Source organism: Amyelois transitella, chromosome 20, assembly GCF_032362555.1.
Source record: "Amyelois transitella isolate CPQ chromosome 20, ilAmyTran1.1, whole genome shotgun sequence".
Taxonomy (NCBI): Eukaryota; Metazoa; Arthropoda; class Insecta; order Lepidoptera; family Pyralidae; genus Amyelois; species Amyelois transitella.
In genome coordinates this window covers 618,734-634,249 of record NC_083523.1, presented here as the reverse complement: position 1 = coordinate 634,249, position 15,516 = coordinate 618,734, and the positions used below count along the sequence as shown (strand labels likewise).

Sequence of the window (15,516 nt, the reverse complement as noted above, 5' to 3'; positions counted from 1 at the left end):
TGTATGTATGTGGTGTGGTCAACAGTTGATGTTTTTACAGTGGTCAAGTATGAGATGGGTGACCAAATATCTCCCTTGGACATTACGATAATTTGTGCAGAAGCGGGCTCGACCGCCACAAAGGGAAGATCTTCCACCAGGCTACGTGTTATGTCTGGGAACCGCACGACAGACGATGTTGTGTCGGATGTATATATGCTTCAATCCGTGAAATCTTTGCTTGCGCGATTTAGCCCAGTCAACACATAAGCCAGATAATAGCGAAAATATACCACAATAAGCAGTGTCAATCTAATAATTATGTATTACAGCTGTCGTTATGGCTTAATTTTAAATAAGAGAGTTCTTAAATTAAAATAATGTTGTAAGCTTACTAAATTCTGCATAAAGTTCGCGTTATTTTTTCAAGCTGAATAATAATCAAGAGTAGTATCTGCTAAACAAGAGATATTCAAATAAAAGTAATTGAAACAGCTATTATCTGCACATTAGCTGAAATTTTTGCATTGACCTGTATAAAATTTGAAAGCAAAGCAGTTAAACAGCAAAACGCTGAATATTAGACGAAATACTTTCTTTAGGCTGTATAGTGTACGAAATGGTACTAATTTATTCAGATGCTGAATAATTTAGATATTTTCTTCTTTACACAGCTAACTTCTGCAAAATTGAAAATAAACTCCTTGTTTTACCAAACTTATAGCGCTATAAGCGTACAATTGTATTTAATACTTTCTTTAAGCTGTATAGTGTAAGAAATTGTACTGATTTATTCAGATGCTGAATAATTAAAATGTTTTCTTCTTAACACAGCTAACTTCTGCAAAATTGAAAATAAACTCCTTGTTTTACCAAACTTATAGCGCTATAAGCATACAATTGTCTTTATGTTAAACTTAAAACAATATCAGTTACAAATGTGGGTATCTTAAGCAGCAAATAACTGATTAGTTGAAGATATCGTATGTTCCTATCCAGATATTTCACCATTTTGTGACAAAATCAACAATATGCCGCCTTCCGCCATTAACTAACGTTCGACATAAACCTATTTTTATAAATCCTCAACATTTATCTTATGAAACACTTTGCTTAGTGAATAGGAAACATTATCAGTTATACAAAATTTGATTCTCATTACTTGCTGGGACTGACATTTGATAGGCTTATAAATTTGGGATTCTTCTTTTAGGCGATGGGCTAGCAACCTGTCACTATTTGAATCTCAATTCTATCATTAAGCCAAACAGCTGAACGTGGCCACTCAGTCTTTTCAAGACTGTTGGCTCTGTCTACCCCGTAAGGGATAAAGACGTGATCATATGTATGTATGTATGTATACTGACATTTGATAAAAAGTAAAGATCATTTAATTTAAATATTATTTCACATTTGTTTACCTTTTAAAATGTAGCTTTATTTTGAGGCGCTCAAAAAATGTATAATGATCATGTTGATAATTCACAGTAAAGTGCCATGCGTTTATATAATTCACCTTAAACTTACTTAAAATGTATGAAATCATTCACTTATCAAATTTTTGAAGACGTGATCGGCGACCATTTACAATATTTTGAACTAAGTGACACAAATTAATCCCGTCACAATGAAAAATACTTTTTACTTGCATAATTTCTTTGTAAAACTCCAAAGATCGGAATTTTGTATATCATTTGAATATCTGAACTCACAAATTAACAACTGCATAAAAGATGTATAATTTCTGAACTAAAGAAAAATCAGAATTTATGCAGAAGATATTCAGTGTGTCGTACATTTATTCAGCTGCTATGTGGCTATTAATCAACTGTTAACCAAATTGAAGCAAGATATTTTGTGCCCAAAATGCTTGAATATCACCTGTATAAGCGCTTACACAGAAGTTATACAAATACTTTATCCAGCTTAAAGTTAAAATATTGCTTTTACGCAAAATTTATACAGCTATACTGTGTTGGCTGGGAGCATACACGCTGTGATAGGCTTGGTGGCGTGTGACATTTGAGATGTTGCCATGCCGTGGGGTTTCCGGCATTTCAGAATATAACCACTCCTTATCCCATGGATGTCGTGGAAGGCGACAAAGGGTTACACTTATAGACTAGGGATTCCTCTTGTAGACGGTGGACTAGCAACCTGTCACAAATTGAAACTCAATTCCATCATGAAGCCATACAGCTCAACGTGGTCTTTCAGTCTTTTTCAAGACTGTTGACTCTGTCTATTCCGCAAGGGATATGTATAAATGTACGATATATTTCCAGGTCATCGGACAGAACAACATCTGGTCTATAGTGGCGTCCAGTCACAAGCATTCGCCAAAAACAGAACTTGACTGGTCTGAAATGGAGGGGCTGTTCTGTCAACAGGTAAAATCATTGCACAATTCTTTCTTACATTTGGGACAATAATTTATCACATTTAAAGATGACGCTGGGTTAACATTGTTACTCCGGTCAAAGTGGAAATCTTTAAAGATGCCCATATCCCGATGTAGCCATTTTGCTGCTGAGGTGATGATGATGATATTATGATCATGAGTCAGAGGTACTGTGTAATATCCATCATACCAAAGGCATTTTAAACTTTTACTGAGTGTCTTGGCGTTCTCCCAATATAGGTAGCGTAGTTTATGACTCGATATATGATTTAGTTGTATTTTTGTATTCAATGCTATATGACATATCTCAACTCTTATCATTAAGCCAAACACCTGAATGTGGCCTATCAGTATGTAAGGGATATAAACGTGATTATACTTATACTATGCTTTATGAGCTATTTGCTAATTTACATACATACATACATATGATCACGTCTTTATCCCTTACGGGGTAGACAGAGCCAACAGTCTTGAAAAGACTGATAGGCCACGTTCAGCTGTTTGGCTTTATGAAAGAATTGAGATTCAAATAGTGACGGGTTGCTAGCCCATCGCCTAAAAGAAGAATCCCAAGTTTATAAGCCTATCCCTTAGTCGCCTTTTACGACATCCATGGGAACGAGATGGAGTGGTCCTATTCTTTTTTTATTGGTGCCGGGAACCACACGGCACCAATAAGCTAATTTCTCAGCACGAAATAAGTTCTTATTAAACAGGAAGGTACCTCATATAAATTTAACCTTCAATCAGGATAACGTAATGTTAGGACAATCGAATGATGACCATTTTATTTATTTCTTCCATCAGGTCCAACCAACTGGGTCTGCTGGCTCGTCTCCTCGTCTGGGTCGAAGCCCTATTTGCGACAGTTCAGGAGAGAGAAAGCCGAGGAAAGAGTCTTCGGAGATCACACTCCTGGATGGAAAGAGGAGTCTGAATGTCAATATATTCTTGAAGCAGTTCCGAAGGTATTTCAGCTACTTACTTTTAGTTTAAGTCTCACAATAGTGTTAATTTTTGTGAATCTCAAAACTATCATTAAACCAAACAGCTGAATTGGCCTATCTTTCTTTTCAAGGCTGTTGGCTCTGTCTACTCCGCAAGGGATATAGACGTGATTATATGTATGTATGTATGTTCTACCTGCTTATTATCTGTTTAAGTATAACACCACAACTGAATTTGAAGCGTATTAGCTATGAACCTATTTCCTTTTCTGGAGAAAGTCACGTGACGTTTATAGCCAATAACAGCGAAGAGTCTAAATCGCGCAAACAAAGATTACACGGATTGGAGCATTAATACAACCTCCGACTCAACATCGCCTGTCGCGCGGTTCCCCAGGCATCACCTGGCCTGGCGGAAGATCTTCCCTTTGTGGCAGTCGAGCCCGAATCATCGCTCCCGCTACAAGGGTTATCGATATCAGGAATCTCGACGAAAGAAGTTTAAAAAATGTTAAAGAAGCCACTTTTACGAATGTATATATACGGGACAAATCACACAGATTGAGTTAGCCTCGAAGTAAGTTCGAGACTTGTGTTACTAGATACTAACTCAACGATACTATATTTTATAATAAATACTTATATACATAAACATCCAAGATCCAGGCCAATCAGAAAAAGTTCTTTTCTCATCATGCCCTGGCCGGGATTCGAACCCGGGTCACAGTGTCACAGACAAGCGCACTACCGCTGCGCCACAGAGGCCGTCAAATAACAAATCAGTCGTGAATTAGTCAGATTTACGGAGCCTAGACTTTAGAATGTGTTTTAATGATTCCTCATTTTTTTACAGTTCCAACGAAGACATTATCCAACTGATCCGGGAAGGTTCTCACGACGATATCGGCACGGAGAAGCTACGAGGTCTCCTCAAGATCTTACCAGAAATAGATGAATGCGAGATGCTCAAAGCTTTCACCGGGGATGTGACGAAGCTGGGGAACGCTGAGAAGTTTTTGTTGCAGCTGATACAGCTTCCGAAGTGAGTAACCTTCTCTTCTCAATTGTAAATGAAGAAAATGTTTTAGCAATCATATAAAAAATGTTTCAGTTGAATGTGCCGTGTGATTCCAGACACTTAAATTACGAGTAAGACATATACTAACCATATTCAAGGAATAACTGTTTATAATTGGTATTTTTGCAGCTACAAACTCAGAATAGAGTGCATGTTGCTGAAGGAGGAATGGGCATCGACTGCAGGCTACTTGGAGAGTGCCATCAACGCTATCCTGGTGGCTGGAGATGATCTGATGTCCTCTAGAGCTATACAGGTAAAATTTCGATTACATCTAAATAGAATGGGACCACTCTATCTGTTTGCCCTATATTCGTTTCCATATCTTTGGATGTCGTAAAAGGCGACTGAGGGATAGGCTTATAAACTTGGGAATCTTCTTTTAGGCGATTGGCTAGCATCCAGTCACTATTTGAATGTCAATTCTATCTTAAAGCCAAATAGCTGATCATGGCCTATCGGTCTGACTTTTAGCTCTGTCTACCCCGCATGGGATATAGACGTGATTATATGTATGTATGTATTCTATCATCGAGTCTAACAGCTGAACGTGGCCTGTCAGTCTTTCAAGACAGCTGACTCTGTCTTCCCTGCAAGGTATATAGACTTGATTATATGAATGAACATCTAAAAAATAAATTTTCAAATCAATTAAATTTATATATCGTCTGACGATTATCACTTTTTTATTTTCGTGTTATTCGATAATTTATTTATTTTTTATTTGTGGCCATTTACAAATATGAAAAGGTTGCAAATTTTTTTAAGACAATCATGCATGATAAGACACATTATCCTTGTTTTTAAACGGGTTCGGATTGACCGTTTACAGGAGATCCTCTACATTGTGCTGATATCTGGGAACTTCTTGAACGCGGGCGGGTACGCAGGTGGCGCCGCGGGAGTCAAACTGGCGTCCCTGCATAAACTGCCCGACATCAGAGCCAATAAGCCGGGAGTCACTCTTATGCACTACGTTGCCATGGTAAGATGTTTCGTTGATTTTTTATTTTTTTTTAAATTACTGTTCCAATAACAACTAATAGGCTTAGTAAGTAAAGTATGATAATCTATATTATTAAGCTGAAGAGTTTGTTTATTTGCTTGAACGCGCTTATCTCAGGAACTACTGGTTCGAATTGAAAATTCTTTTTGTGTTGAATAGACCATTTATCGAGGAAGGCTTAAGCTATATTACATCACGCTGCAACTTTTAGGAACATAGAAATAATGGAAAATGTGAAAAAAGGGGGAAAATTAATCATCCTTGAGGGCTTCAATGATGCCCAAAATAACTATTCCACGCGGACGAAGTCGCGAGCGCATCTAGTTGTAAATAAATGTGGCTCTGGAAACTAGACAATTTTGATCGTACTTACGTGAGGATCGAGTTTTGTGAATTTGTTTAAGTAGATAGATAATAAAAGATAGAATTTTGAATTAATAAAAATGTCGAAATTAATAATGAAACAAAGATTTTACAAAAAAAGTGAAGTTGTTCCAATTTAACAAAATGAACTCCTCTTGTGCCACTCACGGGGACTCTCCGGGAACCGTGTGGTTCCCGGAGGATACAAAAAAGAATAGTAACACTCCATCTCTTTCCCATGGATGTCATAAAAGGCGACTAAGGGATAGGCTTACAAACTTGGGATTCTTTTTTAGGCGATGGGCTAGCAACCTGTCACTATTTGAATCTCAATTCTATCATTAAGCCAAATAGCTGAACGTGGCCAGTCAGTCTTTTCAAGACTGTTGGCTCTGTCTACCCCGCAAGGGATATAGACGTGACCATAAGTATGTATGTATGTAGATAGATAATAAAAGATAGAATTTTGAATTAATTTAATAATAATGTCGAAAATAATGAAACAAAAAGGATTAACCCATTTAGAAACAAAAGTGAAGTTGTTCCCAATTAAAAAAATGAATTCCTCTTAAATATACTGACACGCCACAGAATATATTTATCATAAATCCTAACTCTTATATTTTCTTTCTAGCAAGCTGAGCGCAAGAACAAAGAGCTGATCCACTTCGCTGATGATACAAGAGTCCTAGAAGAGGCAGCCAAAGCGAGCGTGGAACAGATTTACAACGAAATCAAGACTCTTTCTAACAGGATCGGGCTGCTGAAGAAGGAGATCCAGCAACCTAATACGCAGCAGGATATTAAGGAACAGATGGGTGATTTCTTGCAGGTAAATACATAGCTTAGGACCGTTCGTTTAAGGAGTACTGTTCGCATTTGTGTGATGGTACTGCCTGGTATCAGCTTGAAGACCTGGGTGCTATCGAAAAACGTGCCAGAAGAGTCTTTGTCTTCTAGAGTCTAGAAGACAAAGACATGATGCCTCTAGATTCTAGACTCTAGAAGACAAAGACTCTTCTGGCACGTCTGTCTAGAATCTAGTCTAGAATCTAGAGGCATCATGTACTGTGCGAATTTGTGTGATGGTACTGCCTGGTATCAGCTTGAAGAAGTAAGATGCTATTGAGAGACGTTTTAGAAGATTCTATGTATCTTCTTCAGGCATCACTTCGGAGAGAGTTCACTGACATTGCATAATTCAATTCCTCATGTACCATTCCAAATTGCGGATAACGCGGCGTGGGCAGGGATTTCACCTGTGCATGGTCTATATCCACACCCTTCGTACCTTGTGATTCGTCAAATCTTTCATCATGCGAACCGCTGTGATTTGGAATTCCCGCGTCTCTCTTCCCCCCGATACATATAACTATTTGAGATTGCGCGTACCATCTTAGACTTCATTTTGCTTACCACGAGGCTGATTATGATCAAACGCATTCAAATTATTAAATAATAATATATATATATATATATAAAGTTTCTGATTTAGGATCGTAAGCAATATATGTACATACATACATACATACATATGGTCACGTCTATATCCCTTGCCGCCTTACCTTTAATGGCCACGTTCAGCTATTTAGCTTAATGATAGAATTGAGATTCAAATAGTGACAGGTTGCTAGCACATCGCCTAAAAAAGAATCCCAAGTTTGCAAGCAAGTTTATTACATTACAAAAGTCCAGCAGAAACTGTCGAGCAGAGGGTATAAAACACATTATGATAAAAGAAAGAAGTAGAATTAAATAACTAGAGCTAGTACCTAATATCGAAGTCACGAAAAATATATTTCAACAAACTGTGGCGGTTAAACCTGCATACATACATATGGTCACGTCTATATCCCTTGCGGGGTAGCCAGAGCCAACAGTCTTGAAAAGACTGAATGGCTACAATGGATAAAATTGAGATTCAAATAGTGACAGGTTGCTAACCCATCGCCTAAAAAAGAATCCCAAGTTTGTAAGCCTATCCCTTCAAATACTCGTATAAGTACAATAAATATGAGACGCCAATGATATAACTATCCTCAAGATATTTATATCAGCAATAAGAAGTTTTTAGTAATATCCACATCACATAATCCATGAGATCTTCCTCAAGGTGACGCAATTGGAACAAACACCAAAAGAAGATAAATCTAATAAATGTGAGACCTAAAATATTATAATGCATCCTGTTCAGGTCGCAGAACAAGAAGTGTCAGCGCTGAACAAAGATATGGAAGAAGTGGAAAGCATGAGGAAGCAGCTCGCCGAGTTCTTCTGCGAGGATCCTGTGTCGTTCAAATTGGAAGAGTGTTTCAAAGTAAGTTCCTTTTTGGTTCCACATACATACATATGGTCACGTCTATATCCTTTGCGGGGTAGGCAGAGCCAACAGTCTTGAAAAGACTGAATGGTCACGTTCAGCTATTTGGCTTAATGATAGAATTGAGATTCAAATAGTGACAGGTTGCTAGCCCATCGCCCAAAAGAAGAACCTCAAGTTTATAAGCCTACCCCTTCGCCTATTAGTCGCCTTTAACGACATCCATGGGAACGAAACGGAGTGGTCCGGTGGTTGGTGCCGGAACCACACGGCATTATGACTAATATGCTAGTGTGATTTTTTTTTAACCTAGAACATTTGGTATTGCCCTCTTGTGGAAACTTCCAGAGACAAAAATATTATTCCTAACATCCTAGCTAGCTGTTCCATTATATTTTTATTATAAACCCTGTGATGAAGATATTTATATGTTAACTCTATTGTTACTTTTCTTATGTGCTTGTTAAATTACAACCCTTCTTTTATAATAATACTAGCTGTGCCCGCGAACCCGTCCGCGTGGAATATTTATTTTGGGCATCATTGAAGCCTTCAAGGGTACATAATTTTCCTCGTTTTTTTTTCACAATTTCCATTATTTCTTCGCTCTTAATAGTTGAAGCGTGATGTGATATAGCCGAAAGCCTTCCTCGATAAATTGTCTATTCAACACATATTTTTTCAATTTGAACCAGTAGTTCCTGAGATTAGCGCGTACAAACAAACAAACTCTTAAGCTTTATAATATTAGTATAGATTAAACATATATAGTAATAACATTGACAATTGCTTTCAGATCTTCGTATCATTCTGCCTCAAGTTCCGATCAGCTGTTATCGACAACGAGCGTCGTCGAGCCAATGAGGAGCAGGCTGCAGCCAGGAGACGAGCCAGGGACGCTGCTGCAGCTAGATTCAAAGGTGAACACAATCTCAATATTAATTAGTTTGTTCCGTCGCTTCTTCTACACATGCGCTTTGAAGCGGTAGTAGTTATAATTAGATTTAAGTGATGTGACATCAATAAGTAAGTGATACCTTGTATCCAATTTTGAAATTAATCTATTCTATTCTATTCTAATTAGTTCACTCAATATCCGCCCGATTTCGCCCCAACGTGGCGTTAGTGGGAAATTCAAGAGTGCCAAATGACTTGATGAAGAGATGACTTTTGCGATAAGGCTATTTCTGATTTTTGAAGTTCTTCTAATTGTGGCCAGCTCGTCAAGCAGACTATAATGTATAATATATACAAAAAGTTTTTTTAATTGTACATTAATATTACATGAGTTATGTTAACTACAAATGTCTTGCTTTCTGAGAGGCTGGTTTTCTGAGATACAAGCTTCTACTTAGTTCTGACACCTGTTTTTTAATCTTAACCATATAATGTACTTACTGCTTAAGATTTGAGAGAAAATAAAATATTTGATTTGATTTGAATTTTTATAACACTCTTCTTTTTCTTATGATGCAATTTAAATTCAAATTCAAAATTCAACATTTTTATTCTTTATTATAGGATACTTCATATCTCTTAGTAATTGTCAAAATGTTTGGTTTCACAACATTGGTTTGACGTCAAATAAACTACTTAAAACTGAGTTTACTGCCGCTTCCAAGGCGTCAGTGCAGAAGAAGCGGTAACAAACTGCACTGCAGCATTTTCTTCAACAACGTCAACTTCACAATTATCCAAACTTAGAATAGAATGTGGACGAGAGAATTGTTTCACAACATTGGTTGACGTCAAATAGAGTCTATCTATCTATTTATGCAGCTTCCTACCGAACGAACCTCTGCAAAAGTATAATTGTTCACAGGTGGAAGTGTATGCAGCACTCCAGTGTCAGAATGCGAGTCACTGATGGAGTCTCTACTGCTAGACATCCGCAATGGACTCGGGCGGAGGTCATTGCGGTCGCGACCTCATGACCCTTCACCTTCGCCAGGTAATACATCATCTCCTCCTGATCTTGGTCCGGGTAACATCCTCACCTATCTAGAGATGACCACGGTATGGACCATTGACCGTTATACTTGGTAGTTTTATGAGAATTGGTTAAGATTGGTTTTATAATTTAAAAAAAAAGAAGAAATTATAAAACCTACTTGCCGTGTGGTTCCCGGCACCAGTACAAAAAAGAATAGGACTACTCCATTTCTTTCCCATGGATGCCGTAAAAGGCGATTAAGGGCTATCCCTTATAAACTTGGCGTTCTTTTTTTAAGGCGATGGGCTAGCAACCTGTCGCTATTTGAATCTCAATTCTATCATTATGTCAAACAGCTGAATGTGGCCCATCAGTCTCTTCTAGAGTGTTGGCTCTGTCTATCCCGCAAGATACAGATAGAGCCAATAGCCTATAGACGTGATTTTATGTATGTATGTAAAAAAAAATTACAAATAAACGAAATTACTTTCTCTCTTTGCGCCTCACGTCGAAATGTCATCGCAAAATTGGTTTTGTCCAAAGGTTCAGTTTGGTCCAAAGGTTCCACTGGCAGAGAATGCCTTGTGGCATTAAGTCCACCTGTTGTACATTTTACGTGCATGAAGTTTAAATAAATAAATAAATAAAAATTGTCGCCCGTACAGTATCCTGGTCTAACCAAATTTTATTATCAAAATTTTTTTGCTGATCATGAAGAAATCCTTCCAGATGTGACTCCAACGGGCAGTCTTCGCCGCCGGTCCAGGAACAGCAATGGTGGTGAAGACGAAGAGACCCTGCTGGAGTTCCTCAGGCACACCTCGCCGGCCGCACCGGAATTACGAGAGAGGAGTGCTTGGGGCAGTCTCGGTAACGATTTTCTTTTCAAAATGGCTTTGTTATCAAAACGTGACAAAGATAGTAGGGGTGTATACACACGTTCTTATAATCACATCTTCCTTCCTTAAGGGGTAGACAGAGCCTACCCAGAACTACTGAAAGGCAACCCAGAGGCTAACCTTTCAATCTGTTTTGGACTGTTGGCTAGCTTCTAGAAGCTAAAGAGAGACTTCTATCCATTTTGTCATGAAAACCTTTGAGCATAGTTATAAAATTAGAAGTACATACATACATATAATCAGGTCTATATCCCTTGCGGGGTAGACAGAGCCAACAAAATTATAATTATAAAATTATTAAAATTTTACTAGTATACCACTAGATGGCGTTAAATCAAAACAAAATGATATTTCACAGACCGTTCCTGGTCCCGTCGAGCACCAATCCGCGCCCGCCTAGAAATACCCGAGCGGGAGAGGGAGAGGGAACGCGAGGCAGAAAGAGAAAGAGAGAGGGCGGCCTCGCCGCGAGCGCCGGTGTCTGCGGCCGCGCAGCCTGAGCCACCGAAACCCAAGTAAGTAATTATAAGAATAAAATTGTAGCGGGAGCCATATTTCTTACTCAACCACTACCAAAATAAAGATCTTCCTCCGATGTCAGAGACAATGTTAATTTGGGAGTTGTATTTATGCTCCGTTTAAACTTTGATATCGCGATTTAGCAAACTGTCTGTTATTGGTTGATAGCGTAGCGTGTATATAATGTCTTTGTCCTTCTAGCGTTCGTCCCTGTTTAGAAAAGATGTATAAGTCGGGAAATATCATAAAGCGACTCTGCCTTAACTCTTTAATGGAGATAACAATCCCAGTTTGGATTCTAGTTGAACAACGTACGCCCCAATATGTACAGATGATGCCTTTTGGCGTTAAGAACGCATGATGACTTTACGAAATACTATTTCAAACAATTCTTCTTTCACAGAGAATGGCGCCAGAAGATAGAATCCTGGCTCCGCGCGAACAGCGTAGAAGAGAAGAGAGATGCAGAGTTAAGGGAGAGAGCGAGACGGCTGCAAGCTAACAGGCGATCCTTGGAAAACGACTCCGGTAAGATATAAAAAAATATGTCCAGGATCACACTGCCATGAAAAGTGCCTTGTGGTTTCCGGCAATTTAAATAGCACCACTCCATCTCTTTCCTGATGCGTAATAGAGTTAGTTTCCGATGACCACAATAATGGCAAGATATATTATGCGGGGACAAAGCGGATTTCCTTAAATTGTAGCACAGTCGAGAGCGATCACCATCAAAAGAAGATATTCCGCCAGGTAGGTGTGATGCCTGGGAAACCGCGGCTCCGACGATGTTGTGTCAAAGGTTATATGTATGCTCCAATCCGTGAAATCTTAGCTTGCGCGATTTAGCATACGCGCTGTGATAGGTGACGTGTGACATTTATGATAACGCCATAGACTCATCGTTGCTATCCTCACTGTGATTGGCTGATATGGTGCATGACGTTTGTGATGTCGCAAAAAACAGTTTCATTGTCTGATGGGTGTATGAATATTCAAGAATTTTCATGACTTGACAACATACATCTCTCTCATCACTACATAGTATAAAACAAAGTCGCTATTTTAGTCTGTTTGTCTGTATGCTTAAATCTTTAAAATTACGCAACGGATTTCGATGCGGTTTTTTGGAACAGGTAAAGTGATTCAAGAGGAAGGTTTTTATGTATAATAACATTTATAATTTTGCACCCGTGCGAAGCCGGGGCGGGTCGCTAGTCATATAATAAATACATTCTTAACTGTGGCGCATATTAACTGTTACCTCTCCAAATTTAAGGTTTGTTCTGAACAGCACGTGTCGATAATGTATTGGAGACTTTTTAAAATTCTCTACTTGGTCTTGGGAACCATAATGCTGTAAATCCTGATGCTTTTAAGGTTCTCTTTTTAGTACTATACCGGAAAACTCTTAATGATAACAGAGAGCGAACGAAGCACGACCCTGGACCCTCTGCCGGAAGGTTCGGAGTGCCGCGACGCCCGCGACTGGCGCCCCGCCGTGCTGCCAGACAGCGACGTCGTCAGGGCCATTGAGGCGGTTGAAGGTACGTTGGTTAAGGTGTCAGGTTCAATCACGAATATAGAACATTACCAGGTTCAAGAGCGCACCGGTGATGAGAATCTTGAAAAAGTGTTTGTGGTTGGGAACACTGAAGGTAAGAGATATCGCGGTTGTTCTCTAACGAAGTCTAATGAAGTGAAGAAGTTGTCCTCAAAATTTTACACGGTTGCAAGAGACGCGCTGGACAGTGGCCGCTGGAAGCAGATCATCTGTTACATACATACACATAGTCACGTCTATATCCCTTGCGGGCTAGACAGAGCCAACAGTCCTGAAAAGACTGACAGGCCACGTTCAGCTTTTTGGCTCGATGATAGAATTGAGATTCAAAGAGTGACAGGTTGCTAGCCCATCGCCTAGATCATCTGTTCCATGATGCAATCCTGATGCTGACCACAATCCTCAGACATGAGGGAACGACCACAGGGATACTTGTTTCAATCCACCGTCTGATAACGGTCAGATGAAGAATTGAATAACAATTAATAGAGTAGTTACATGACGTGGGTGCAAGCTACAAGTCTTTCTGTAAAAATTTAGATAAACATCATACTAATCGTCAAATACATTTATTTCCAGATGTTCAACCGCCAAAGAAAGACAGAGTACCGAGGAGGAAGACTGAAGAAAATGAAGAAATGAGGCGCCTCAGGCGACAGAGATCACGACAACAGCTCGAAGTCACGCAACCACTTGTCTCCATCACAGAAGAAGATAGAAGGAAACTACCAGACATAAGAGTCACTAGCGATAAGGAGAGCGCCACTAGAGTTGAACGAACTGACAGAGAAATCGATGCAGATAATATCGAAACTCCACCAGCTCAGAGGAAACAGTTTAACCCACCACCAGAAAGAGAACCTTGCAGGAAATTCCAACCATCTCTTTCCAAATTCAATTTGAACGATAAATCCAAAGAAGCCGAAATGAAGGACCTGTGTCAAGAAATATTGGGCGATGGGCAGTTTGACAGGTTTTCTGCTGCAAGAAGAACGAGGAGATATAAAAGAAATACTGATTCCAGTTCTCCAGAAGACGAGAAGAAACCTGAAAGTCCTGTGGAGGTCGTAGCTGAAACTCAAGTCATAAGACCTTCGAAATTAGAAATCCAAGCCTCATATCCGGTAGATGCACCACAAGAAGTAGCGAAACCAATCGAGGTAGTGGTAAAAGATGAAAAAGAGAATAGACTGAGAAAATGGCAGGATAGACTCAAAAACCAAAGCCAAACTACACCAACCAAAGAGACAAAAGCGCCTTATTCAAGAATGAGAAGGCAGACTTCCATAAACCAAGAAGATGTTCAGAAAGCTATTAGAGAACTGAAATCACCAACTGAATCACCTACGGGAGTGTGGTCGAGGAATGCATATAGAAAATCAATTAATGCTAAGGTTGACCAAAAAGCACCAGACAGGACCACATCACCTCGAATTCCTAAAGTCAAAAGTGAACATGAATTGAACGACGAAGGTTTTGAGGAAACTCAAAGCTTAAATTCGGAAAGTGCTTCACAGGGCGCGTCATCAGGTTGCAACGTGGAATGTGACTCTCCGACCCCAAAAATAACTAAATCATCAGACCCAAAGAGAATATCAACCAAAGAGACTCGTACTCCTCCAAGGACGCCTATAGATCCTAAGAGAGTGACTCCAAAAAGAGCAAATTCGTTACGCGTAGAGAGATCCACTTCTCGTGCGTCATTGAGAAGTTCAAGGAGTTCTTTGAACAGTTCAGCTTCGGTTGCGACCGTGAAAAGGGCTCCTGCTCCAGTGAAACCGACACCTAAGCCTGTTTCAAAGCCAGTATCCCGAATGCCCGCTTCCAGATCGTCGTCTTCAGGAAGCTCTGTCGGAGCTACTAGACCTCCTTTGAAAACTACTAACAGAACATCAGGATTTATGAGACCCACACAAGCTTCTAAAGGACGTTTGACTCCACAGCAAATAGTCAGAGCTACCGTCAAGTAATTTAAGTTTTTATCTGGTGCCGTATTGATTGCTGAAAAGACATTATTATTATTGAATTTATACTCATTACATGCAAGAGTGTTGTTGCGTGAATGTTCATTGATAGGTTACGATTCATTCTACGCTTTGTAAAGTTTTGTATCTTCCCTTAAAAAAAACGGGCGCTGTTAGTATTAATAAAAAATTATTAACATTCATAAATATTATTGGAACCTTCAGATTATATTAGGCGTTAGAATCTCATCAAGTCTGAAGTTTTCAATGACTGATATTTCTAGTTTTATTTACATAAGATCTGTTTAGTTAAACAAATTGATCCCGTACGTATAAATTTTATTAATTAAAATTAGGATTATATTGATATTTTTACATTAATTTTAATGTGCCACGAAATAGTACGGGTATCTATATTCTATTATATATCTTAGATAAACACTTTTTTATTGTTGTAATTCATCGTGTGAAAATTAGATATTTAGAAAAGAATGGATGATATTATTTTTGTTTTATTTATTTACAAAATATCAAAGAAATATC

At 38.9% G+C, this 15,516-nt stretch overlaps 1 protein-coding gene across 1 annotated transcript in view; it reads left to right on the top strand.

The window, feature by feature from the left end:
* The window catches only part of LOC106135341 (inverted formin-2), a 60,802-nt gene extending 45,622 nt beyond the window's left edge, over positions 1-15,180 (top strand). The window contains exons 11-24 of the mRNA XM_013335613.2: positions 2,265-2,369; positions 3,191-3,351; positions 4,184-4,372; positions 4,538-4,664; positions 5,241-5,393; positions 6,412-6,609; positions 7,972-8,094; positions 8,894-9,017; positions 9,920-10,048; positions 10,760-10,900; positions 11,288-11,444; positions 11,852-11,976; positions 12,870-12,992; positions 13,589-15,180. Of these exons, the coding sequence (XP_013191067.2) occupies positions 2,265-2,369; positions 3,191-3,351; positions 4,184-4,372; positions 4,538-4,664; positions 5,241-5,393; positions 6,412-6,609; positions 7,972-8,094; positions 8,894-9,017; positions 9,920-10,048; positions 10,760-10,900; positions 11,288-11,444; positions 11,852-11,976; positions 12,870-12,992; positions 13,589-14,979 (3,246 nt within the window). The 3' untranslated portion in view covers positions 14,980-15,180. The remainder of the gene's footprint in view (positions 1-2,264; positions 2,370-3,190; positions 3,352-4,183; positions 4,373-4,537; positions 4,665-5,240; positions 5,394-6,411; positions 6,610-7,971; positions 8,095-8,893; positions 9,018-9,919; positions 10,049-10,759; positions 10,901-11,287; positions 11,445-11,851; positions 11,977-12,869; positions 12,993-13,588) is intronic.
* The last annotated feature ends 336 nt before the right edge of the window (positions 15,181-15,516 follow it).